Source organism: Urocampus carinirostris, chromosome 18, assembly GCF_059441175.1.
Source record: "Urocampus carinirostris isolate Australia breed hairy pipefish chromosome 18, RoL_Ucar_1.0, whole genome shotgun sequence".
NCBI lineage: Eukaryota > Metazoa > Chordata > Actinopteri > Syngnathiformes > Syngnathidae > Urocampus > Urocampus carinirostris.
This window is the reverse complement of record NC_142366.1, coordinates 366,054-393,484: the sequence shown is the minus strand read 5'-3', so window position 1 is coordinate 393,484 and position 27,431 is coordinate 366,054. Positions and strand designations below refer to the sequence as shown.

Below are 27,431 nucleotides of genomic sequence, written 5' to 3'. Positions count from 1 at the left end.
TCCAATCTGAAGTGAAACATTACATAATATTAATAAAGCCTTCCCAGAACCACAAGTCCATTAATACAAATAATATTTGCAAACATTTTGGCATTTTTATGTAACAATCCGTTTCCTCCCCTGGTATGTTTTATTTTACTGTTTCTTATTTTTATTTTTATCCTTTTTTAAAATTGGTATTTCGATGTGTTGTGCAGGTTGAATGTACAGTACTATTTACGTAACACAGTGGGAGAATGTATGAAAATGTTTCTGCGTTTGTTCAATAAAGCATTAAAAAAGTAGCAGCAGCAGAAGAAGAAGTAGTAGAAGAAGAAGAATAAGAAGAAGAAAAATTAGAAGAAGGAGAGAAGCTAGCCAGAGGTCGCAAACAAAATTCCCCACTGCACTTTTTATTTTTTAAGAAACATTTTTAGAATTCCAGTTTTATCCCCCCTAATAGGCCTTGCGAGTTCCTGTTGAAGAAAAGGAGCCTAAAATTACTTAACCTACACTATGCTATACCATCTACGCAGCGTGCACAAAACGGGTATGTTTTGCTATTCAGTAACGATGATGTAATGATACTCTAGAAATATTACAAAAATACTACTATAATAATACTATCATACAAAAGTATTAGTACAGAATTATTACAACGTAAATTTTACAACTACAGTAATATTATGAAATACTAAAGGAATACTTCAAAAACATAAGTATGGAAATACTTTAATAATACATAAACAGAAATAATACAAAACTCCATACGGTAAAGCTATAATATGAAAGTACTGGTGCATAAATATTATAACAGAAATACTACAAAGATCCTTCTACAGAATTACTACAACAGATATATTTCAAAAATACAGGCACTGTAATACCACAATACTATAGAAAGAAATAATATATATTAATATTACAAAAAAACTAAAAGAAAAGTACAGTAATGCTATAAAAATACTACAAAAATATAATTAGAGTAATACTACAAACACAAACAGACTAAATTCTGCTATGGAAATGTTACTAAAATACAACTGCAGAAATACTAGAAAAACGGACAGGATAGGCTAAAGGTGGGGTTCGTGGTTTAAGTTGTCCTTAAAAAGTTTTAATAAAATATTTTATCTATTAGGTATGTGTTAACAATGCCCAACTCAGTTCATTAAGTATTTATATATTCTTTCCACTGCTCCTATCTGCTTTTATTTTACGCTTGCCCTCTGTGTTCCGGCCATGGAGTGCATTACACTGGCGGGAGACAGAGGGGGGGAGTGATTTCCCGCGTTTCCTGGCGGTTGTCTTTTATTCTACGATGAAAATGGTGAGAGCTAGAAAATAACTGCTATCAATACAGTTTTAAAGTCAACCCAACCCCCAAAATGATTATTTCAGCCTGAAGATCGTGTCAGCAGTACAATATTTTGAAGTTACAGACACTATCCTCAAATATGATGAAAAAAATAAAAACAGGAAACCAAAACAAAAATGTAAACAACACAGCATCTGAAATACTTGTCTGTTTTCTATGGTTCAGTCCATTTGATACCTAGCACCACTCTTGCCCCCAGCCCTGGTACTCTTTCACTCGGCTTGTGTCGCTTGCGTTACAGCGGTGGAGTCAGGAGGCTCCGGTGTATTACGGTGAGAGTATGGTATATCTCACCATTCTATTACATACCCAATCCTTATTTTTTTGTATGTATGTGCGCGAGTGTGTGTGTACTCTATCAGAAATACATGAGTAAATAAATACTGGGCATAGCGTAGTAAGTTTTTTTGCTTACCACAAACTGAGCAGTGTTGGATGACCCTAAATTACTTAAAATGAAATGAAGAAAAAAAATACTCTGTACTAGTACTGTAATTTCTGCACTATAAAGAGCACCAGAAAAGTCTTCATTTTGTTTTTGTTTTTCAAAAGCTTACCATGCACCTTACAATACAGTGCGCCTTATATATGGATCAATATTGAGTCGCAACAGTTTTTGCAAGTAGTGTAAGCAGCCGCCAACTTGATTTTCCCTGGTAGAAGTAGTGTGCGGGGCCTGTTTTTACTGCTTTGCCCTATCACGTGTGTGACTATATTATTTTTGCACTAAAGTTTAATTTAACGTAAGAGTATCAGACTGTTTTAACAGTCGTATGCAAAAGTTTGGGCACCCCTGATAATTTTCAAGATTTTCCTTCATCATTGGTTGTTCGGATGAGCAATTTCAGTTAAATATATCAAATGGTAGCCAAACACAGTGATATCTGAGAAGTGAAATGAAATTATTTTGGTTGAAGGTATTTTTGACCATTGCTCTTTCAGTCAGGTTTGATGGTTTCCGAGCATGGACACAGGCATTAATTCACACCACGGATTTTCAATAATATTCAGGTCTGGGGACTGAGATGGCCGTTCCAGAACATGGTACTTGTTCCTCTGCATGAATGCCTTAGTATAATTTGAGCAATGGGTTGTTGTCTTGTTGAACTATCCAGACCCAGCGCAACTTCAGCTTTGTCACTAAATCTAGAACATAGTTCGCAAGAATCTGCTGATACTGAATCCATGCGACCTTCAACTTTAACAAGATTTCCAGTACCTGCTCTGGCTACACAGCCCCACAGCATGATGGAACCACCACCAAATTTTATTGTGCGTAGCAAGTGTTTGTTTATCTTGGAATGCTGTGTTCTTCTTCCGCCAGGCGTACCGCCCTTCTTATGTCCAAACAACTCAATTTTAGTTTCATCAGTCCACAGCTACCGCACTTCCTCTGCGGAGTTTGTATGTTCTCCCTGTGCTTGCGTGGGTTTCCTCCGGGCACTCCGTTTTCCCTTCCACATTCCAAAAACATGCATTTCCGGTGAATTGGCCGGTCCAAATTGTCCCTTGGTGTGAATGAGCGAGCGAGTTGTCTGTCCCTGTGTGCCCTGCGATTGGCCGGCAACCAGTTCAGGGTGTCCCCTGCCCACTGCCCGATGATTGCTGGGATGGGCTGCAGTACCCAAGCGACCCTACTGAGGATAAGCGGTGCAGATAATGGATGGATGGATGGATGCACAGTCCACAGCACCTTATTCCAAAATGAAGCTGGCTCGTCCAAATGTGCTTTAGCATACCTCAAGCGACTCTGTTTGTGGCCTCTGCGCAGTAAAGGCTTCTGTCGCATTACTCTCCCATACAGCATCTCCTTGTACAAAGTGCGCTGAATAGTTGAACGATGCGCGGTGACACCATCTGCAACAAGATCATGTTGTAGGTCTTTGGAGCTGGTCTCTGGGTTGTGTTTGACTGTTCTCACCAGCCTTCACCTCTGCTTATCTGAGATTTTTCCTGGCCTGCCACTCCGGGCCTTAACTAGAACTGTGCCTCTGGTCTACCATTTCCTACTATGTTCCTCACAGTGGAAACTGGTAGCTGAAATCTCTGAGCTAGCTTTTTGTATCCTTCCCCTAAACCATGATGTTGAACAATCTTTGTTTTCAGGTCATTTGATTGTTGTTCTGAGGCTCCCATGTTGCCAGTCTACAGAGAAGATGCAAAGAGAAGAACAACTTGCAACTGGCCGCCTTAAATACCCATTCTCAAGATTGGCTTCACCTGTGTATGTAGGTCTAGGGTCAAAGAGCTTACCAAACAAATTTTGTGTTTCAATAATTAGTGCTAAAGGTATTCAAATCAATAAAACAACAAGGGCGCCCAATTTATGCACCTGCTTACTTTTGTTCAAGTAATTATTGCACACTTTCTGTAAATCCTATGAACGTCACATCACTTGTCAGATATCACTGTGTTTGCTATATGATATATGTCACTGAAATTGCTGATCCGAACAACCAATGATTTATCAAGGAAAATCTTGAAAATTATCTGGGGTGCTCAAACTTTTGCATACGACTGTATGTGTTTACTAAATGGAGGAAAAGTAAAATGTTGTACCTTGCTGCTGTTTAAAGGTAGTTAAAATATGTTAAAGATATGCCATGCAAATCCTAATGCTTTACCTCGGAGAAAATCATATAACACCCGTTTATTCATTTTGGGAGTGAATGGAGTTGTCAGAAAGTTGTTTTTTAATCTATTCATAATGTTTGACTGACCTATCTGTTTTGTTGATGTTCCCTTTAGCGAAGCACGATGTAATGGTTGCATAACGTACGGTAACCCCAGCCTCTACTGTAGCGCCTTATACAGGTCGTTTTAAAAAAAATAGCATATTATGATAGTTATTTTTTGTAATGTACTAATAAACATTTGACTTTCATTTATTTTAAATTAATAACACACAAATTAAGTAATTCAGGCTCTTTGATTTAATACTGACAATTTTGGCAAAAATATTGAGGAAAGAAGAATTTCAAATAATTCTCTTCAGTCATACACTCAATATTTTGTCAGGAATCTTTTTGCAGAAATGACTGCTTCAATGCGGTATGGCATGGAGGCAATCAGCCTGTGGGACTGCTGAGTCCCAGGTTGTTTTGACAGCAGCCTTAAGCTAATCCACAGTGTTTGGTCTGGTGTCTCTCAACTTCCTTTGCACGTTATCCCTCAGATTTTATGGTTCAGGTCAGGAGAGCTGGCAGGCCAATTGAGCACAACAACACCATGGTCAGTAAACCATTTATCAGTGGTTTTTGTAATGTGAGCAGGTGCCTTGTGCTGAAATATAAAATCTTCATCTCCATAAAGCTTTTCAGCAGATGGAAGCATGAAGTGCTCCAAATATCCCGATAGCAATCTGCATTGACTATTCTCTTGATAAAACCAAAACCCAGTGCACCAATACCAGTAGCTGACTACGTGTCCCATCACTGACAGTGGGTACTTGACACTAGACTTGAGGCCTTTTGGCATTCGTTTCTCCCCAGTCTTCCTTCAGAGTTTGGCCCCTTGATTTCCAAAGGACACGCAAAATTTGCTTTCATCTGAAAAAAGTACTTTGCTCCACAGAGCAGCAATCGTGTGCGTGTGCGTGCGTGTGTGTGTGTGTGTGTGTGTGTGTGTGTGAGAGAGAGAAAAACGTTTTATTTCAGTTAAATGAAAGAATGAAGTTCAGATATTTGGAGCCGATATTATTTTTTTTTGTAAAAGCTTAAAAAAATGCCGTAAGACTTTTTAAATTGCAAAAAGAAACAAAAAAAATTTGTTATAAATTCAAATAGAACATTGCAGAAATTAAAAGTAGGCTTTGCAGCTTTAGTATAAAGGTACGTAAAAACTTAAAGACATCCCTGATTTATTTTTTAACAATAAATAAATAAAAATGTCAATACTACCAACATGACTTAAATTACTTAAAATAAAGAGTAAATTGAAATTTCAACGAAGCTCGTGAATTTAAAAGTATGGGAACTCCTGTTTTATAACCAGATAGATTAACTAACGTTATGGTAAAAGTTAATCACTCTGCCTTCCACTGTAGCTCCTTTAAATGCTCTCTCTCTCATTCACAAACACACGCTTGATTGACGAATTAGTCTTATTAGTCTTTATTAGTTTCCACTTAAACGTGCTTCCATAAAACAACTCAAATACATTTTTGCCTTTTACCACACACACGCTTTTCTACCACGGACTTTTAAAATTTGCAATGTGGTTGCTTACAAGTTTCTTATATGATTTCAGGACTTTTGGACCCCGGTCAGGTTTCTGTATTGTCATCTCTTCGGTTAGCATCCAAGAAGGCTGGTGGTAGCAGCAAGAATCATGGAGGAAAGAGCCCTGGGAAAAGATACGGCCTCAAGAAGCATGAGGGTAACACTCAATTACAATTAAAATAATTCATGGGATGTTTTAAAAACCTTTCAATTGTAGTTGGTTAATTTTTGTCTAGTTTACTTTGACCTAATAATTGATATTCATAAAATTCCTCGAGGAACAATGGGAAAAATACATTAGTTTTATGAGATTCCTTGCATGTTGTAAAAAAACAGCAATGTTTTGTCGACAAAGTGTTTCACTGTGATAACAAGTTTTTTTTTCATTCTGAAGTCCCAGTGTTACATTAGATTTTCGTAAGTCCCAGTGTTACCTTAGATTTTCATAAGATCCTGGTTGGTGTACAGTCTAGGGCGGTCCAAGGGCATGAAGGAATGACAGTTCAGATTGTATTTTTGCATCAACCGATATCAGATTCAGATTCAGATTCAGATTCAGATCTACTTTATTGTCATTCTAGTACACGTGTATACAGAACGAAATGTCGATGCATCTGACCCCCACAGTTTCCTTGAATGTACAGATATAAATAATGTTGTATTGTATTTTGGCTACGTGTAGTATTTTACCATAGTGCCGATAGTGCAAGAAGAGTAGCTAACCAGATGTGCAATATGGGCAGTCAGGTTAACAAGTCAGGTACACAGTAACATTAACACTGTAACAATAACGCTGTAATTACAATAGTGCAGAGAGCAATGTGCAAGGAGTGGCAAGCTATAAAAAAAACTGCCAGTAGTGCAAAAGTCAGATTAGCAGCCGTTTAGATTTAAGTTAACTATATGTTAGCTTGACCATTTAACAGTCTAATGGCCAGGGGGACTAGACTATTATATTATTATATATTATATTATTATTATATTATTATATATTACCAATCCTAATTTAACATTATGCACGAAATCAATAACCGTATTTTTTGGACTATAAATCGCTCCGGAATAATAAATTGCACCCAAAAAATAAATACATGATTAACCCTTTATTGACAGAGTGTCATACAGGCCTTTTTTATCATTTTCTCCATGAAGGACTTAAAAATCATATTATAAGTGATTACTTCTGGTCCTTTTCTTCAGAACAACCCAAATTTTAAATATCTGGCAATATAACTGTTTAAAAATAATGTATAAACAGTTTAAAATGAAAAACAAAACAAAAAACTGACTTGGATTTTCCAGGATTATAATGAAGTATAGACTGGAACTGAACATGAACACATAGTAAGATAAAATGAACAGGAAATATAACTCTAACCCTAACCCTGGAAATATGAAATATATACAAAAATATATTTATAGCATATGAATAACCTACATTTAATGTTGACAATATCTGTGTATTATTTGTTATTGCAACACCCATTGCAGCCTGGTCATCCTGGAAGGGGGACTACCTCATGTGCGGTCCCTTCTCAAGATTTCTTCATTTTCCTCATGTTGAGGTTGTTGAGTTTTTCCTTGCCCTCGTGTAGGTTTCAGATCAGGGGATGGTGTAACAATAGTCTGTGGCTTGCAATAATCTGTGGTCTGTGCAGCCCTTTGAGACTATGTGATTCAGGGCTGTACAAATAAACATGACTTGACTTGACGACACAGAGACCTTGCAGATCGACGGTAGCGTTATAGGGCTGCAACATTGAATCGATAATATTGATTAAAATCTATTATTTTAAGCATTGACAACTACTTACCTCATCAATTTGTTGTGTTGTGCGATTTATAAACCAGTACGCACGTTAAATTAATGCAAATAAGTGCATTGGATCTCTATGAAGTTTTAGTGTTATTGTACCACTTTGATCTGGTAGAGGTCGCCTTGAGAACGTTTTAGCAAATGTATCTTACATTGTATAAAATCCTTCTTATTGAACATTGCATAATTACCAACAAAATTGACATGAAACAGTCAAGCACAAAGCTAGCCATTTTTAAGGGAACAGAAAGTGCTAGAGAAACACAGATAAAACCAATCCGAAAATAAATTACTAGAATAAGTAATGTAACAAGTCAAGTCATGTTTATTTGTATAGCCCTTAATCACATGGAGTCTCAAAGGGATGCACAGACCACAGATGATTGAAAACCACAGACTATTATTAGACCATCCCCTGATCTAAAACGTACACGAGGGCAAGGGAAAACTCAACAACCTCAACATGGGGAAAGTGAAGAAACCTTGAGAACGGACCGCACACTAATCCCCATTCCAGCATGACCAGGCTGCAATAGATGTTGCAATGACAAATAATACATAGATATTGTCAACATGATTTAGGTCATTTATAAGCTATATAATCTCAGAGGGTAGAGCATTCCAAAGCACCGGTGTCCTAATGGAGAACGCTCTTGAACCTGCCAATCTCTTGGCTCTTGGGATCACTAGTAGACCAGCATTTTCAGAGCAAAGGCTCCGGATCGGAACATTGGGGGGAATTAATTCTGAAAGATATGAGGGAGCAAGCCCATGCATGATTTTGTATAATACCATCGGAACCTTAAAATCACATCTTAAGCTAACAGGAGCTAATGCAAGTTCGCTTAAATCGGGGTAATGTGATTGAACTTTCTTGCCTTAGTTAAAAGCCTTGCTGCAGTATTTTGTGCTAGCTGCAGGCTCTTGATTTTGGACATTGGGAGACTGGAGAGTATTACATTACAGTAATCAAGACTGGAGGTAACAAACAGAGAAATAATGAGGACATGTTTAACCAATTTGTTGATAAAAGTTTGAAAAGTGGGTTCATATTTTTGGATACTTTTTGGTGGATAATTTTTTTTGCGACACCTAAAATTTAATGTATTGCTCTTTCTTTCGGTTTTGTATGATAAGTCTCAACGTAATATGATCATTGGATAAGGTGGTAGGAAAATAGTATCTTAAATAATTGCAGGTATATAGCATTCATTTGTATGTAGTTTTGTTTATTGTTAAGTGTTTTGACAAATACTTGAATTTTTTTATTGTTTTATATTACGGACTATTCTCTTGATCCGTGCATTTTATCATTATCAGTTCAAAACTCCAATATTTGAATAAGGGAGGAAATGAAAAAAGTGTTTTTTTTAAAAAAAATCCTATTCATAGATTAATTGAAAGAATAATCAACCAATTCATCTCTAATTAAAAAAAAAGTTAGTTGCAGCCTTAGGTAGCGTGTAACTAGCCAGCCACTCCCTAAATCCAAAGCCGTCTAATTTCATTGTACTTTTGTATAATGACAATAAATATTATTTATTCAGCTGTAATTCTGTTTTTGTTTGTAGATCTGTTGTTATTTGTTACAGTCATATATTGTCAGTAGGGGAAAATTTTACGTTGGGGGACATTTGTCGTCACGACACGCCTAAATTAAATTGATCATCATAGGCCTATAGCGCCCTCTAACAGTTTAGTGTGAAAATAGCATGTGAAATTGTATACCTGGTAATACTGTGTTAATAATTTCTAATATAAGTCTCACTCGAGTAATAAGTCGTGGCCCTGGCCAAACTAATAAAAAATACTGCAACTTGTAGTACCGACATTATGGTAAAAAAATATACTGTATATTCTCTGGCTATTTAAAAAAAAAAACTACGACTGAAACTTTGCCCCCTACACACACACTCGCATTCCATCTATTAACTCAGAGGCCACAAACTGCCCCTACAAGACCATTTCTCCTATCAGTTGATTAAATTACAGGAACAGATTGACAAGCTTTCCATTATAAAAAGAATCTTTGACTGTTCTTTCACATCCTGATAGGCCAATGTAGAGGATCCCTTGTCATAAAATGTTTAGTTTGAGAAATTTACTGACAGGCGTGCCGAGCAGAAAGGTAACTATTGCCAACCGAATTGTGAGTTTTTCAAAGTTCTACTCCGAAGGCCCGCACTGATGGGGAGCAGGGGTGGAAATGGGCAAGATTCGCCTTCCTCCCCTCCCTGTCCAAACACTTGCTTAAGCTCAAGTCACGCTATAAAAGGTGGAGGCACCTATTTTTTTTAGTCTTTTTCCTGCGGCTCTTTCATGCCATACAAGACGCCTCAGCTTGGGCTCAGCTTCAGGACGGAGTGAAGGTGCTCATCAGTGAGTCGACTTCTGTGAGGTGTTTTGTTCACCTTCATCACAGAGAACAGTTGCTTACATAGATATGTGCTGCCGAACATTGAGAGCATCTGAGCAGCCTGGGTGCATATTTGAGGCATTGTGTCAGGTAGAAAACATGGAAACTGTGCAGAACCAACAGAGTCATATTTTGATTTGAGCATTGGAGTTCAACTAGCTCCATTCAGAGGCTGGTTGGTGCGCTTTTCACATCAATCCCAAACGGGTTACTGAGCAGTTCAAATCTCCCTTTCTGAGCTTCAAATCCCTTAAATTGCCGGCAAAACTCTGCGCTGAGCGCGTTGATTTTTTTCAGCAAACTGCTAAGCAGCATGGCAGGAGAAATTCTTGAGTCTTCCACAGACGCAACTTAGTTTTAAAGGCTTTCACAGCTGCGTACATGTCTGTGATGACGTGGCTGAATCCCTGAAGCTGCAGCTTAAGCACATTGAGATGGCTCATGTCAGAGAGAAATGCTAACTCACACAGAAACTTTTCATCTCTGTTGTGTCCTTCCCTTTTTTCTCCATAAACTGACAGATTTCTTCACGCAGCTCAAAACATCTGTTCAGTACTTTCCCTCTGCTTAGCCATCCACCTCTGTGTGATAAGGCACATCTATGTATTCTGAATCCAACTTCTCCAGAAAAGACTGCCGGTGATTCAAACCATTGACTCTTAGGAAGTTGACTACTCCTTTTATAGAGCTCATAACATGTTCCATTTGCAGAGCTTTGCCACAGAGCGCTTCCTGATAAATGATAGTGATAAACTGTAAGCTTACCTGCATGTTCTCCTGAATCCTGCCGACCAATCCACTCTTTTGACCGCACATTGCGGGCGCACCATCTGTCGTCAGTCCCAGGCTCATTTCAGTTATACAATTGGATACTTCTTCAAAGATATATTTTCCTGTGGTCATTCCATGCATTGATTTTAATCCTAAAAGTTCCTCTGTAACGCACAGGCTCGAGTCTAATCCACGGATGAAGATTGAAAGCTGGGCAGTAATAGACGTGTCGCTGCTCTCATTCACAGCAAGGGAGTATGTGATACAATCTTTGCCCTTTTTCATTAGTTGTTCATGTAGATAAGTAGAAAGCTCACACACACGCTCAGCTATTGTATTTCTGCTCAGGCTCACATTTAAAAATTATTGTTTCTTATCTAGGCATACGTTGTCGCAAACTTTGGCCATGCACTTTTTGACAAACTCTCCCTCATTGTGATCGCTGCTGCCTCAATTAGTATGGCCTTTACAGCAGTTTCACTTTTGTATTTTGCTTTCTTGAACAAGGTCTGCAAACCAGACTTCTTTTCATCTCCACCTTCTGCAGCTTCTGCTTTAGGTCCAGGTCCTTGTACCTTTCATAATGTTTCGTTTCATAGTGTCTTCTCATGTTATACTCTTTTATTACAGTGTCGGGTCTAAAGCGACCACTTACGTGTGGGAGAGCCAAAAAGTATTGACTAATCGTAGAAGGAAATTCAGGCGCAAGGACTTTTTGAGTTTTCTAGACAGCTGCCTTTGGAGAAGGGTCCTTTCATCTTGCTGGCCGCACCCCTTCTGAAAACTGTCCTCCACTGCGCTGTGTTTTATTAAACTCACAAGGGTCTTGTCTCGAGATCATGTACTCTCACTTGGCCCTGAGAACCCTCCAGTGAGGTCCCTCCATAGGCAAGTGCCCTTGGTGAGTGGGGTGCAAATGCAAAGTGGAGATTGTCCCCTAGGAAATTGGACGACACTTGCAAGGTTCCACCCCAGTCCAGTAGATGGCCGTAATACGAATTGGCTGTAGACCTCAGTGACGTATTGGTCTAGGTCACATGTAAACAACTCGAGTCTCAACCTGTGGTGTGGCAGTTGGAGAGTTCGTGCAACGTTGAAAATGCCCGCTACAGCTGTGTTATCACCGATTGCCTGAAAGCTCATCATCTTTTCCGTGTCTTCAATCAACGGAGGAGAAATGTGCTGTACTGAAGACAGCTTCGGCGCTATGTAGCGCTGATTCATCTTTACAAGGTATGTACACTCATTAAAAAAATGACCCGTTCGGTCAAATACAGTAAGTGTTAACATACAACTCACGTTCACATAATACCCTATGTTTGTGTAGACATAAATGGCAATCTACTTATTAGTATCTTAATGCCATTTTATGACATATAGTAGGGGTCTTTAATGTGTGACATGATGAAAAGTAAACAAACAAGAACAGTCCACCTGACCCATAAGCTTGTCAGCTGTATGACCCAAAAACCTTAGTTCATAAGGAATTTAATTCAAAAGAGTTGTCATTGGATATAAAAAAGGTCATTTCAACATTTTTTCATGATGCTTACGTCGCAGTAAAAACTGTCTTTTTATTTTCTATGCCCACATTTATGTCTAAATTGTTTATGTTATCTATTGTGTTCCAGAGTGGCCGTCCCATAAGCGTGGACAGGTTGGACAGGAATGTTCCCATCCTGTGCTTATGACTCGATGTGGAGTCAGAACTCATTCAGGACTTAAGGTTAAACAAGAAGGTCATGTGGGCCCTGCAGGAGCTGCTAAAGAGGGAACAGGGCCATGGCTGGAGGTCCTGATCTACGTGTACTTGCTGGCCCACAGTCTGTCCTACCGTGCGGTGTCACGGGTCTTCAGGGTTCCCAGGTCCACCGTACACAGAATTGTCCACAGTTAATATGGGATAAATTGCTCAAAAGCCATGTTTTAGGCTCTGGAAGTCAGACCCACATTTGCATCCTGTGCTTTTCTGCATTACTATTCATTAAACATATTTATTTTGAGTAACACCTTGGTGGTTTATTTCATAATGATGTGAGATACTGTGTGTGAACTATGTGACTGTTGGACAGAAAACAACTACAAATCACTCCAGCTTAAATAATAGTTTACTTTCAGAAAAACAAACTCACATTGGGCCGAAATACATAATTAAAATAAATAATGTGTCACAAATTGTAACACAAATATACCAATACTTCCATAAAGCTGGAAAACACAAACTGGAACTTCATTGAGTTCTTAATAAAATAAAATATTTTCCTTTTATAAAACAAAGGGAAACATTGCAGAGATGTCACTGTTTTGGAAATTTGTCCACGAGCTTCCCAAAAAGGACGGGAACCGCTCAGTTTTGGCCACAGTTTCCTTGAGCCTTTTCTTCACACCGGCAGACTCCTCTTTCAAAAAGTCAAGGAGTGTATCGTGCATCCTTTATTTTCTGGGTGATTTGGGGTTTGGCGCCGGATTGGAAGATGCCGACGACGTGCCCGGTGGTGTGGTAGCTGTGATGGTGACCAGCTCTTCCACGGGACGTTCTACAGTGGCCTTTAGGTTGGGTGGAAAAAACAAGAATTACTTAATGCTGGTGTATTGTACAAAAACAACTGTGTATAGGATGCTCAACAAGTTGATGTGAGACAGGAAATTATAGGATGTGTTCTGGATAATTATTTGATAGTGAATAGATACATAAAATTGACATGTTATTCTTATGGCTGTAAGAACCTTTTATTGGCCAGCATCACATATGCTTTAGAATTGTCTCCACATTTGGTCAACATTTTGAGAAGGTAATTAGTTTACTTAATATGTGTTTACAGAGAAGGCAGTGGACTATGTGATAGTAATTTGTTTCAACTGTATTTCCACGTAAAATTCGGAGACATTACTCATGATGCATGATGAAAACTAAAGCATTCTGATCTCACATGAAAGAATCATATTGTTAATAAAACACGACACCCGAAATTGTGTGCAGTAAACAAGCGCATATATCTAGAACGTTATTGTGACAATGCTGCTTTAGCGACTGGCCATGAAGATGTAAAAGCACTCGTTTAAGATAAAAACAGGGATGGGCTGAACCGTGATTTTCTGCACAGTTATCCTACTTTACCGTTTGTAGCATGAAGATTTTTCTTTGGCAGCTCCCTTGGTAGATTTGTGCACTTCGTAAGTAGCGATTTTGCAATGTTCATGATTTTCTATTGTATTTACATCTAACTAGGATATCTCAATATATTTCGTTTCGTATATTTCAATACATGCGTGGTTGTGGAAAACTGCTTACATTTGTGCGGTTCCTTTCCAGGCATGTTTGTTGATATTGACAATTCGCAAAGCCTTTTGGGTAGTCACTTCGCTGCCAAGTGAGGTAGAGAGCTCCCTTTTTCGACTCCTTATCACGTGTTCTATCAATTCTTCTTAAACACCCTTTTTAAACAATATCGGCTATTCTGAAAGCGTTTTTGACGTTTAAAAGCACAATTTGTTTGAGCCGTTTCTTGAACGAGTGCGCCACGCAAACACAACAAAGGACGGGGAAAAAAGGGTGATAGATAGGTAACATGGACACACCACGCAACAACAAATAAGACATACAAGCTTGGCCCTTTTGTGTACTTTCTATGAAGTCACCATCTTTGATTTTTGCATTTCGGAGATGGAATATGAGCTTGCTCTGTCCACTCCACGCATCGGCCCGGTATTGCAGTACCTCCGGGAACGGTGCATTCGCAATGATCGCAGCATGGCTTTAGGACTAGGACCTTAGCTTGGCCTTTTGGCTGAGAGTAAGTGTCCCGGCTCCTAGGCTTTGTAGCGTATTATGAACTGACCGATAACGGATAATGGATAATGAATAACGAAGATAGATCAATAACCCTTAAAAACCCCATACACAATCGTTCACAATCACATTCAACCACGAGTTTATCATTTCTTACACACTGATCACACGATCGCTGCAGCGCATCCACACATTTTATCACTTCATTTTTTTTACTTATTAAAATTATGAGCTCAATTTCATTTTATTGATTTTGTTTAACCATCATAAAAGAAAACAAACAAATATTAGGAGCCAATTCACGAGTCATCATTTAGTCATATGATTTTGTGAGGGGATCCTTTGTCTTTCAATTCTACTCCAACGAACGGAGTCCGGTTTTATACGTACCGTGAGAACGTTTAATTTACACTACCGCGTTATCCGCTCCGAGAAACCCTTTTTTCTAAATGAGTCATGGCCCAATTGTTTTCTTTCATATGACTCCTTGGATTTAACGCGGTCCAGTTTATTTTTACCGTACTGCGAGAACGGTCGAGTCCCTGACTCTTGTGCGCACTGATCCTGCTCACCTTTTTCCTTCTTTAACGTCATATTCGTAATCTTATTTTATTCATCAATTTTAATGTTAAAAATGGTGGTGCGAAGCAATTTTAAGTACAAAAACCTGATGCCTCTACTTTCGCCTGGTCCGTTAGGAAATCGTCTCCAGGCGGGCGACCGAAGTAAGAATTCGGAGGCCCGCTTCTTCAAATGGAAGCGCCGACATCAGCTTTCTGAGGCGTCTTTTGTTCTGCGATGGCCGTCCGCCCAAGATGTGATTCCCGGGTTTCAGCACCAAAAATATGTCTGGTCTAGAGCGACCACTTACGTGTGGGAGAGCTAAAAAATATTGACTAATCGGAGAAGGAAATTTAGGCAAAGACTTTTTGAGTTTTCTAGATAACTGCATTTGGAAAAGGGTCCTTTCGTCTTGCTGGCTGCACCCCTTCTGAAAACCTTCCCCCACTGCGCTGTTTTATTGAACTCACAAGTGTGGAGACAAAGCACTGAGACAAAGAGAATGTACCATCCCCCCAGAACAGTACACTTTTAAACAAAGACAGGAAAACTAGGAGATGTCAAAAAGGGCACACTGATTAGAAATACACACCTTTGAACAAATACGTTTAAGCCTACTTTACATACAGCCACGCCAGCTCCGCACACAAGACAAACAGGTTTGACCTTTATAGTCGTAAACAAATAATTTGCTTCCCACGTGTCTTGGAAGGCCCTGTTGTGTATCTTTTATTTGGCCAGTTTTGTCGAGGGTAAAATTGTTAATTGGTCCAATGCGATGTATGACTGTGAGCTGAAGTAAGGAGCACTTGCCGGGTTTTATTGCGTGCCAAAATACTAGAAAAGTATATTGGGATTTGTAGTATTTGCAGCGCTGTATATACACCGCAGTCCAGCCTTAATGCATATTTGATATGATCTCGCGGGCCAATTATAATCACACTGCTGGCCAAATTTGGCCTACGGGCCTGAGTTTGACAGATATGTTCTAAGAAATTACAACGTTGCCATCTTTACTCAACATCCTTCTTCTCCTTTGTAAATTAGAAATGAAAGTTACTCTTGTCAACAAAGTTTTTTTTTTTTTTTTATTACTTCGTTTGATCAAATTTTCTTTGTCATGGAAATTAACATGGCGGTTGGAATCAAACACGTGCATTATTTATTTGTGTGTCTCTCCTATTTTCCTCCTGGACTGAGCAATTATTATCCATATCCAGGGATCAGAATTTTCCGCGGATCCGCGGATTTCCGCTGTTTTTGAACCCCAAAGGTCATTCCCGTAAATCGTCTAAATTCGATGACAAAATATTTTGGGGGGGTGAGGTATGGTACGTGACTGTTTCATCACCCCAAGTTAGCATTTAGACCATTGGTCGATAGGTTCGCTGATAACCAATCAGCGGAGCTTTTGTTCAGAGCATTGGCTTTCTCAAACATGGCGCTCCTTCCGGTCTTTTCAAACGGTGAAATGAGTGTTTGAAAAAGTAAATATGAAAATACTAAGAAAAGAAGACGAGGCTTTTGTCTCCGAGATTGATAAAGGAATCAAGAATAAATTTAAGTGGTCATGGCTGGAGAAGACTGTCACAGTAAATGTTAAAATCGGCGCAAAGATCGAGGAAGTTACAGAAACTTTGAGCCAGTTCATCGCAAAGTGTGATGTTCCAGGGAAAGCAAAGTGTCTATACTGTGTCGATCTGATCAATTATGGTACGCGAGGTTGTGTGGCACTGATCGATCATGCTAAAATGAACAAGCACAAAGCAAAAATAGCTTGCCGGCGATCAAATTATGCACTCGGATCCGCATTTAAAATCGGCAGTGAAACTAACAGTAACACCACCGGGTCAACATTATTGGCCGTTTCAAATCCTTCCACTTCAAATACTAGCAGCAGTCAACCACTGGTTCCCCTGTGTGACAGAAAATCCCAATCTGAGGTATCTATAAATCTATTTATTTATGAAATGATTTTATCTTTTGTGTTTATACAATATTTAGAACAGGATAAACAAAATTTAAAATTTGTTATAAACATGATTAAAATAAATTATTTTGTATCATCATGATCATGTTCAATATTACAAATGCTTTTAATGTCAATATATTATTCTTTTTTTAATTTATATATATATATATATATATATATATATATATATATATATACATATATATATATATAATACATGGTTTCTGTTTTGTTGGATTTAATTCATTCTAGTGCAATTTTCACATAGCAAATAAGATAAATGCTGTTGACTTCAGGGGGGCTTTGCCCCCCACGGGCTCCGCCCTGGACCTAGCTGGGGCCTGCGGCCCCTGGACCCTGGCTATTTCAGCTAAAAATGAAAATCTCCATTCTGATCCCTGCATATCAATGAACTCAAAAATCTTTAAATTAAAGCTAAAAGTAAAACATGTTAAGAGTGATGCTTCCTTAATGATATATTCTAGAGACAATATGAGGCTATGTCGAATTAATTTTGGTGGAAAACCGTTAGCACTTCCTGCTGGCCGAATCTGTAACCAACTGATTAGATCCTGAATTAAATAAAGGTAATTTAAAGCAATTTACTCTACAGAAAACATAATTATACTACTGTATTGTATGAGCCTTTATTTCGTTCACTTTACAGTGAACTTTTAAATCATTTAAACTTTGAATGTTTTATACTGAGCAACTTTAAAAGTGAAGCTACACAGAATCCCTGAAAAACTGTCCAAAAAAATAAAAAAAATAAATATTAACTCCTCAATGCTATAAAAAACATACACACATAGCTTTTAACTATTTACAATTTAAATTTTACCTATGTAGACTGAAGCAGCACAGAAAATATAAATTAAAATGTGTAAAACTAAATGAAAAAATTAATGAGTACTTATTATTGGCATTTAGGAATAAGTGCCCAAGCTGTGAAGGGCTGATTTGGGTTCTGCTGTCAGTGATGAACAATGCACTCTGCTTTAGGGCCATTAAAATTAGTCAAATTGTTATCTTTTGACATAATTGTATAATTTCATTTTTTTGTCTTTTGTATTGCAATGTCTCTGCTCTCTTAACCTGTTCCTGTCCTAGCTTGTCCTGTGCCGCTGTCTCCCCCCTCTGCTCAGTGAACTAATTAAAGCAGCAAGAGAGACAAAAACACGCTTTTAACCAATTAACCAAAATCGAGTGAGGAGATAAAAGGGTGCTGGCGAGCACACAATGGCAATAATTTAAAAAAAAAAATGAGATAGCTTAAAAATGGTGTCGATAATTTGAAAATATTCTACTTGCTGGCACCATATTCTAGCTAAAAAACATCATTGTAGCCTCTGTCAAAATGCTTGTGTTGCGTGTGCAAGTATGTGACTTTCATTTTTTAGGGGGTTTGGGTTGCTGTTTGGGCTATATTTGAAACAGTCCCTTTCTTACTTTCTTCATTTTTATCCCAGCATAAAAGAAAACCGCAAGTACAAGCCTGAAATCACTGCCCTCTCCTCTACAGCCTTGTAATGCATTCCAATGGTAAAAGCAAGATAGAAGTAGAAAGGTGTGATGGCAAAAACAAATATAAAGGCTCTTTAAACTCATTTCAACATTGGTAACAATTCGAGTCATGTTAATTTGTACAGCCCTTAATCACAAATAGTCTCAAAGGGCTGCAAAGACCACATATTATTGCAAACCACAGACTATTATTACACCATCCCCTGATGTAAAACCTACATGAGGGCAAGGAAAAACTCAACAACCTCAGAGCATTCCACAACACCAGGGCACGAATGGAGAAAGCTCTCAAACCTGCGGCTCTCTTCTCAGCTCTTGTGATCACTGGTAGACCAGCATTTTCAGAGCGAAGGCTCCGGATGTCATTTCGCCATATTTAACACAATGCGTCCTATCTAAGAGGTAGGATCTGAACCATATGAGGACAGTTCCTGAGAGACCAATCCAGTTTTCCAACCAGTCTAGTAAGATATTATGCTCCACAGTGTCAAAGGCAGCACTAAGGTTCAGCAGCAGCAAGAGTGATGAAGCGCCGGAGTCCATTGCCAGTAGAAGATCATTGGTTACCTTAATCAGGGCTGTCTCAGTAGAGTGATTAGCCTTGGATCCTGATTGGATAGATTCATAAAGATTTTTTTCAGATATAAAATCATTCAGCTGCTGTGCCACAACGTTTTCAAGTACTTTAGAAAGAAATGGTAGGTTTGACACTGGTCTGTAATTACACAATCTCTCTGGATCAAAGTTGGGCATTTTAAGTATAGGTTTTATAACAGCGGACTTAAAAGCCGCTGGAAGAACACCTGAGGAGAGTGATATGTTTATAATATTTAAAACTGAAGGTCCAATGACTCCAAAAAGACCTTTAATCAGCAAACCCGGAAGCGGGTCAAACAGGCAAGTAGTCGGTTTGGACGTACTCACCACGTGTGTAAGATTATGAAGTGATAGATCATTAAATCATAAAAAAAATCCCTGGACAGCAACCATGTCGCTCAGCTATAATTTTCAGACCTTTGACATGTTGCATATTTACATGGTCTTTAGAAATCTCTTCCTGTATGTGTTGAATCTTATTAAAGAAGACCATAAAGCCATGTGGAGGGACGAAAGCATGACCAACTTGTGTGCCGAGGAGCTTAACGTATTTGGGCATTTGGGTTGGCCACGGTCCAAAATTTTTGGTGTGTTTTTGCTACTTTTTCCCTTTTTTTTTTAAATTTTCTTTATTTTTCTATGTGTTTGTCTTGCTTTCGGTCACCCCTCTCAAAGGATATGACCAGGTTAGATGGATAGATGGATAAATAAAGTCATGGGCTGAATGGGTAGAACTATCTGAAATAATGTTTTACCTCGTTAGCGATGCTAGTATCGAAGAGGGTTTTGGGCTTATTCTTTTGTGCCACAATCACCTTCGAAAAATAAGCAAATAAGCTGACTTTTCAGAGGCTAGGGTTGCTTTATACTTAGACAAGCTGTCACACCAGGTTTGACAGAAAACCTTAAGCTTGGTAGTGCGTCATTTTCCTGCATTCTTGTTTAAGCGATCTAGTTATATCAGTAAACCAAGGCGTGCGTCTTAGGTCGTGATTTAAGGCGTATTGCTGCCACGGAATCCAGGACACTAGCCAGACTAGGATTAAAATCATTAAAGAGTGAATTAATAGAGCCTTTATTTAAAGGAAAAGAAACAACTACCCCTGGAAGAAGATCAGAGAGCTCAGAAACTGTACAAGTGCAAATATTGCGGCCGCTAAATCCTTTAGTTTCTTTAATAACAACATTTAGCCAGCACCTGTCACTAAATAATGATCAGAAATAACATTAGCACATGGTAAAACCGTCACATTTGAGGTTGAAACTCTGAGTCAGAACCAAGTCCAGTGTGTTTACATCTTTACGAGTTGGCAAATCACTAAGTTGATTAAAACCAAATATGTCAATCAGAGACCGAAACGCAACAGTAAGCAAACTGAGTGAAGAATTAATGTGAATGTTAAAGTCCTCCATAAAAATTATTTTGTCTGCACAGGTTACTAGGTTAGACAAGAGCTCCGACAAGTCATCTAAGAAAACCGATTATGGTCCTGGGGTGCAATAAATGGTTACTACAAAAATTGACATGAAAGAGGACAACATGACAAGAGCCTCAAAGGCCTTATAATTATTAAGAGGCACGGGGACTAAATTAACGTACTTTTCAGAAAAGTGCGCAACACCGCCACCCGTCTTCAAAGAGCGGGCTACATGACAACTCACATAATCAGATTCAGATATACTTTATTAGTTGTGATTGCTTCAGCAAGGCACAACTACATTGCCAAGTGCTGTAAGGACAGGGCAATGTAGTTGTGAAGCAGGCACAACTATTATAATCCCCCGAGATCTTATTTAAATTATTAGTTGTGATTGCTTCAGCAAGGCACAACTACATTGCCAAGTGCTGTAAGCACAGGGCAACTATTATAATCCCCCGAGTTCTTATTAAAATTATTAGTTGTGATTGCTGCAGCAAGGCACAACTACATTGCCCTGTTCTTACAGCACCTGCGATTATAATCCCCCGAGATCTTTTTATTATTAGTTGTGATTGCTTCAGCAAGGCACACCTACATTGCCAAGTGCTGTAAGCACAGGGCAATGAGATATTTTTATTATTAGTTGTGATTGCTTCAGCAAGGCACAACTGCATTGCCAAGTGCTGTAAGCACAGGGCAATGAGATCTTTTTATTATTAGTTGTGATTGCTTCAGCAAGGCACAACTACATTGCCAAGATATTATTATGGGGCGGCTCAGGAGGTAGAGGGCTTGTCTTGGGATCAAGGGATCCCAGTTCGAATCCTGGCTCGCCCGTGTTACATGTCGAAGTGTCCTTGGGTAAGACACTGAACCCTTAATACCCCCAATAAGCAGGTTAGCGCCTTAGATGGCTGCAAGGCCGTTATTGGGAAATGTGGAGCACATTGTAAAGCGCTTTGGGAAGTCATTGACTTGAAAAGCGCTATATAAAATGCAGATCATTTCATTTCATTATTATATCTATCTTCTTCCGCCAAAATTCCTTGGGGAACTCCTCCCAGAGCTTTTGGAGTAGTCCAACGATCCATATACCAAAAATTACGGCCCGACCAGGACTCTTGTGCGACAATATGGATAAGCGTTACGATACGAGACCAAAAAAAAGTCCCCATCCGGAATAATGGGTTTTGAGAATCTCCCATCCGAAATACATGGGCCCATACAAATCAATGGGTAGCCATGACAACCAGGGCTTTCCTGAGGGTAGTCATAGTAATCAGGGACTGTGCAGGGTGGCTTGAGGGGGCCCGACCCACATTACCGTTAACCATGGGTAAATGGTGAATTCCAAAGAATGTATGCTAGCGAGAGGATGCTAACAGCTATGTGCGCCGCTAGTATTTGCGCAAGCTAGCTGTAACACTGACGGCAATGGCTACGCCAGCCCAAGTATTAGCGCAAGTTAGCTGTAAACACCGTCGGCAATGCTAACTTCTTCATGCCCCAAAATTTTGGGAATGGCTATATTGTAACAACTTCATATTTACAAATTATGCTAATGGATTCATTAATAATGAGTTATGCTAATGGGTACATACTAATAAGGGATGCTAACAGCTAAATGCTAACTTATTTATGCAAAACATTTTTGGTAATGGAAATATTTTAACGACTTCATATTTACAATCTATGGTAAGGGGTACATGTTGATGAGTAATGCTAACGGATACATGCTAAAAAGTGATGCAATCGGCTAAATGCTAACTCCTTCATGTTAAAAAATTTTGGTAATGGCTATATTTTAACAACTTCATATTTACAAATTATGCTAATGGTTTCATGTTGATGAGTTATGCTAATGGGTACATGCTAAAAAGTGCTGCTAACGGCTAAATGCTAACTTTTTCATGCTAAAAAATTTTGGTAATGGCAATATTGTTACTTCATATTTACAAATTATGCAAATGGACTCATGTTGATGAGTTATGCTAATTAAGACATGCTAAAAAGTGACGGTAACGGCAAAATACTAACTTCTTAATGCTAAAAAAATCTGAAATGGCAATATTTTAACGACTTCAGATTTACAAGTTATGCTAATCGGCTCATGTTAATGAGTTATGCTAATGTGGGGATGCTAAAAAGTGATGCTAACGGCTAAATGCTAACTTCCTCATTCTAAAAAATTTTGGTAATGGAAATATTTTAATACATGGGCCCATTCATTTCTATTGGTAGTCATGGTAATGAGGCCTTTTCCAGAGGGTAGTCATAGTAAGCAGGGACTGTCCAGGGTGGCTTGAGGGGGCCCAACCCCACATTACTTTTAACATGGGTAAATGGTGAATTCCAAAGAGTGTATGCTAGCGAGAGGATGCTAACAGCTATGTGCGCCGCTAGCAAAGTGTTGGGCTGGCATAGCCAGCCCAAATATTAGCGCAAGCTAGCTGTAAACACTGTTGGTGACAAGTTGGGCTGGCTGTGCCAGCCCAAGTATTAGCGCAAGCTCGCTGTAAACACTCGGCAATGCTAACTTCTTCATAGTAAAAAAATTTGGAAATGGCTATATTTTAACGACTTCATATTTACAAATTATGCTAATGGACTCTTGTTGATGAGTTATGCTAATGGGTACATGCTAGAAAGTGAGGCTAACGTGCTAACAGTGTTATTACTACGTTATTACCATGAATGTGTTTTTTAGACCTCCACAAGGCATATCCTTGTTGGTAACGGTTGTGGGTCCATCTCAAATGAACTTTCCAGTACCGGGGGGGTCTGGGGGGGCGGAGTCCCCCCACATAACCAAGTTGAAAATTAAAAATACATCTCTCTGAGTTAAAATCTTTATACCAACTCATAATGCTAACAACTCAATGCTACCGGTTCTCTACCAACATCTGCCAGATCAATCACAACTCTTACAATTGCCGCGGGAATTGTCTAGTTATATCTATCTTCTTCCGCCGAATTTTGACGGGCTTCTCCTCCCAGCGCTTTTGGAGTAGCCCAACGATTCATATACCAAAAATTCCGGCCCGATCAGGACTTCCCTGCGACAATACGGATAAGCGATGTGAGTCTCCAGGGCCCCTCGTGGAATAATGGGTCCCCATCCGGAATAATGGGTTTTGAAAATCTCCCATCCGGAATACATGGGCCCATTCAATTCTATTGGTAGTCATGGAAACGAGGGCTTTTTCAGAGGTTAGTAGGGACTAAGCAGGGACAGTCCAGAGTGGCTTGAGGGGGCCCGACCCACATTACCTTTAACCATGGGTAAATGGTGAATTCCAAAGAGTGGTTGCTAGCGAGAGGATGTTAACAGCTATGTGCGCGGCTGGCATAGCCAGCCCAAGTATTAACGATGAGAGTTTGAAGCTATGCTTACTCATGCTAGCCCAAGTATTAGCGCAAGCTAGCTGTAAACACTGTGGGCAATGCTAACTTCTTCATGACCAAAAATTTTGGGAATGGCTATATTGTAACAACTTCATATTTACAAATTATGCTAATGGATTCATGTTAATGAGTTATGCTAAAACGTGATGCTAACGGCTAAATGCTAACTTCTTTATGCTAAAAAGTTTTGGTAATGGAAATATTTTAACAAATTCATATTTACAATTTATGAAATTGGGTACATGTTGATGAGTTATGCTAACGGGTACATGCTAAAAAGTGATGCTATCAGCTAAATGCTAACTCTTTCATGTTAAAATTTTTTGGTAATGGCTATATTTTAGCGACTTCATATTTACAAATTATGCTAATGGCTTCATGTTGATGAGTTATGCTAATGGGTACATGCTAAAAAGTGAGGCTAACGGCTAAAAGCTAACTTTTTCATGCTAAAAATTTTTGGTAATGGCAATATTGTTACGCCTTCATATTTACAAATTATGCAAATGGACTCATGTTGAAGAGTTATGCTAATGAGCACATGCTAAAAAGTGATGCTAACGGCTAAATGCTAACTTCTTAATGCTAAAAAATTTCTGAAATGGCAATATTTAAATGACTTCATATTTACAAATTATGCTGATGGCCCCATGTTAATGAGGTATGCTAATGGGTAGATGCTAAAAAGTGATGCTAACGGCTACTTGCTAACTTCCTCATGCAACAGAATTTTGGTAATGACAGTATTTTAACTACTTTATATTTACAAATTATGCTAATGGGCTCATGTTGATGAGTTATGCTAACGGGTACGTGCTAAAAAGTAATGCTAACGGCTAAATGCTAACTTCTTCATGCTGAAAAATTATTCTAATGCTAACATGCTAACGACTCAGCAAATTGCATGGGCTCAATGCATTCCGAATGGGCAAATTCAAACGGAACTGCCCATTCTATTTGAACATGTATATTTTAACAGTTTTTAAAGTGTAATAAGTGTTATTACTATGATTTTACCAAGAATGTGTTTTTTAGACCTCCACAAGGCATATCCTTGTTGCTAAGGGTTGTAGGCCCATCTCAAATGAACTTGCAAGTACCGGGGGTGTGTGGGGGGGGCGGAGTCCCCCCACAGAACCAAGTAAAAAAATGACAAACATCTCTCTGAGCTAAAAACTTTATGCTAACTCACAACAGCCGGGGTTATATAAACATACCGGGATCATCTTCCAGATCAATCACAACTCTTACAATTGCCGCGGGAATTGTCTAGTTGTCATTCTTGTACACGTGTATACAGAACGAAATGTCGATACATCTGACCCGCACAGTTTCCTTGAATGTACAGATATAAATCAAATGTTGTATTGAGTTGGAGTATTGAAGTACTAATTATATACTAAATAATTATAGCTATGTATAGTATTATGCAGTAGTGCAAAGAGTGCAAGAGGAGCAGCTAACCAGATGTGCAAAAGGGGCAGTCAGGTAAACAAGTCACTATACAGTAACAATGACACTGGAGTACGATGTGCGAAGGAGTGGCTAGGTATTAGATAACTGTTAGTAGTGCAAAAAAACAAAACAAACAGATGTACATATCAGCAGCTGTGTAGGCTTAATCAGGGGGGAAGCATCATTTAACGCTAAAAACTCATCCAGTCTCAACCAAGATTCACACAGACCAATAAAGTTAAGTTTGTGATCACGGATAAGATCATCAACAAGTAAAGCTTTTGGAGCAAGAGACCAAATTTCATTCGTGCTGTATCTTTTAACTTAGCTGAGGTCTTTTGTGGAAATTGGCACAAGATGTCGTCGTTCGGCCATGTTGGCAGGCAAGGTCGGTGAAGAAATATTCGTAAATATTCACCACAATTCCATCATCGACGGTTCCTTCTCTGCCGTTTCCAAAATCAGTTTTGCGGTCCTGCCGATGGACCTCCCTTAGCTTAGCACCATGGCCTGAGCTACACCCGCCTTTTGTTTGCGATTCCTACGCCTTTGCCGCCGCTTCGTAAGTGGGTTGTCCCCATGGAGAGCCCGCAACCCTTTGTATTTCTTGCAGCATATCAAAGGTGGCATAAAAAGTGCCCAGAAAGTTGTAATTTAGACTCAAACCCAAATTTATAAGTTCCTCACGACTACAGCTATTAAGGCTAAGCATGTGTCCAGAAAAGAAAGCAAAATATATAAGAGAACAGTATTTAATAGAAAATTAGCTGTAGAGCAGTGAGCCACTGTGTCCGTGAGCACCGCCGTCTTCAAAGAAATCCCAAACACATACTAACAACACGTACTTAATAGAGAAAATACTTTACTCTTAACTTCTGAAAGACATCTCATAAAAACGCACCCCACTCTAAAGTTTTTTGATTTCTTTCGCTTTCATATATTTATTTAGAAATATTATATTTTCTATCAATGTTTACGAGACTCTGGCGGGACTAAGTAAACCCTGGCGGACTGCCAAAAACTTTTAATGGTATGGGAAACACTGCAGTGTGAATGTACTAGCCGTAATAAATGGATTATATTCAGATTTTTTTTTCAACACATATTTCTCCTTTTAAGGAAACTTTGTCAGGGCTGGAAACATCCTGGCAACACAGAGGATGATGAGATATTACCCAGGAGCGCATGTAAGTGTGCTTTTGTCCTTTTTCTTTGTTTCCAACTGTATGTTATATTGTTAATTACAGACTTTTCCCTTCGATTTCTATGCATTTGTGTTTTAAAGGTTGGAATGGGAACCAATCACACTCTTTTTGCTCATGAAGATGGTTGCGTAAGGTTCACCAAGGAAGTTTACATCCCCCACCCCCGCAGCCTGGAAACTAGCCAACTCATTAGCAAGATAGCCAAGGGATATTTTCTTTACAAAACCTTTATAAACGTTATTCCAGTCAAGCAAGAACCCATCTTCAAACTGGTTGGCATGGTTTAAACCTGAAGTGGAAGTTAATATCTTGTGCAGATACAAACCTATATTGTCCTAAATGCCTCAACACCGAATTTGTCATATATTCGTCCACTAGGCTCACACAAAGACTTTTATGTCTTCATTTGTGTAAAAATGAAAATAAAGATTTTCCTATTAAATATTTTCCTTCTTACATTAAAAAAAATAAAGTTATGCAATTTCAATGTTTCGTGTGTTAAAATCCTCAAAGGATTCTAGTGTCTTTGTGAGGTTCGGATGCAATCTGGCGACCCTTGATGAAGGCTAGCTAGGAATCTAAGAAAGTCTGACCCGAATGCTGCCTATCAGATTTGCCAACATCTTTGCGAAAGTTTGACTCTGATATTGTTGATTGAATGAAAGCCAATATCTTTGAATGGATCGTTCGAACCTAAGTGTGATAATCAGCTGGAGTGCTGATTATCACACCCGTTGCTAATTACTCTGCGATCTTAAAAGGAACGAACACAGGGGACGCTGTCAGCCGTACACTTAGTAAGACTTTGCCTTTACCTAAACCACTATTGTTGTTTATAATTTTTGTTCCTATTCTTCCTCCATTGGAGTGCTTTATGTTCATCTCCTATATTTCCCAATTAAAAAGGACTCTCAAAAGTCA

The 27,431-nt window shown here is 38.8% G+C and overlaps 1 protein-coding gene and 2 pseudogenes across 1 annotated transcript; 2 read left to right on the top strand and 1 right to left on the bottom strand.

The window, feature by feature from the left end:
- Nucleotides 1–309: 309 nt before the first annotated feature.
- Nucleotides 310–27,431, top strand: mrpl27 (mitochondrial ribosomal protein L27). Its single transcript, XM_088322098.1, has 4 exons — nt 310–529; nt 5,606–5,734; nt 26,425–26,492; nt 26,591–27,431. The coding sequence occupies exons 1-4, from the start codon at nt 496–498 to the stop codon at nt 26,795–26,797; spliced, it is 438 nt and encodes a 145-aa protein (XP_088178224.1). The 5' UTR covers nt 310–495; the 3' UTR covers nt 26,798–27,431.
- Nucleotides 9,730–11,190, bottom strand: LOC148347957 (general transcription factor II-I repeat domain-containing protein 2-like; annotated as a pseudogene).
- On the top strand, nt 14,224–14,313 carry LOC148347956 (U2 spliceosomal RNA; annotated as a pseudogene).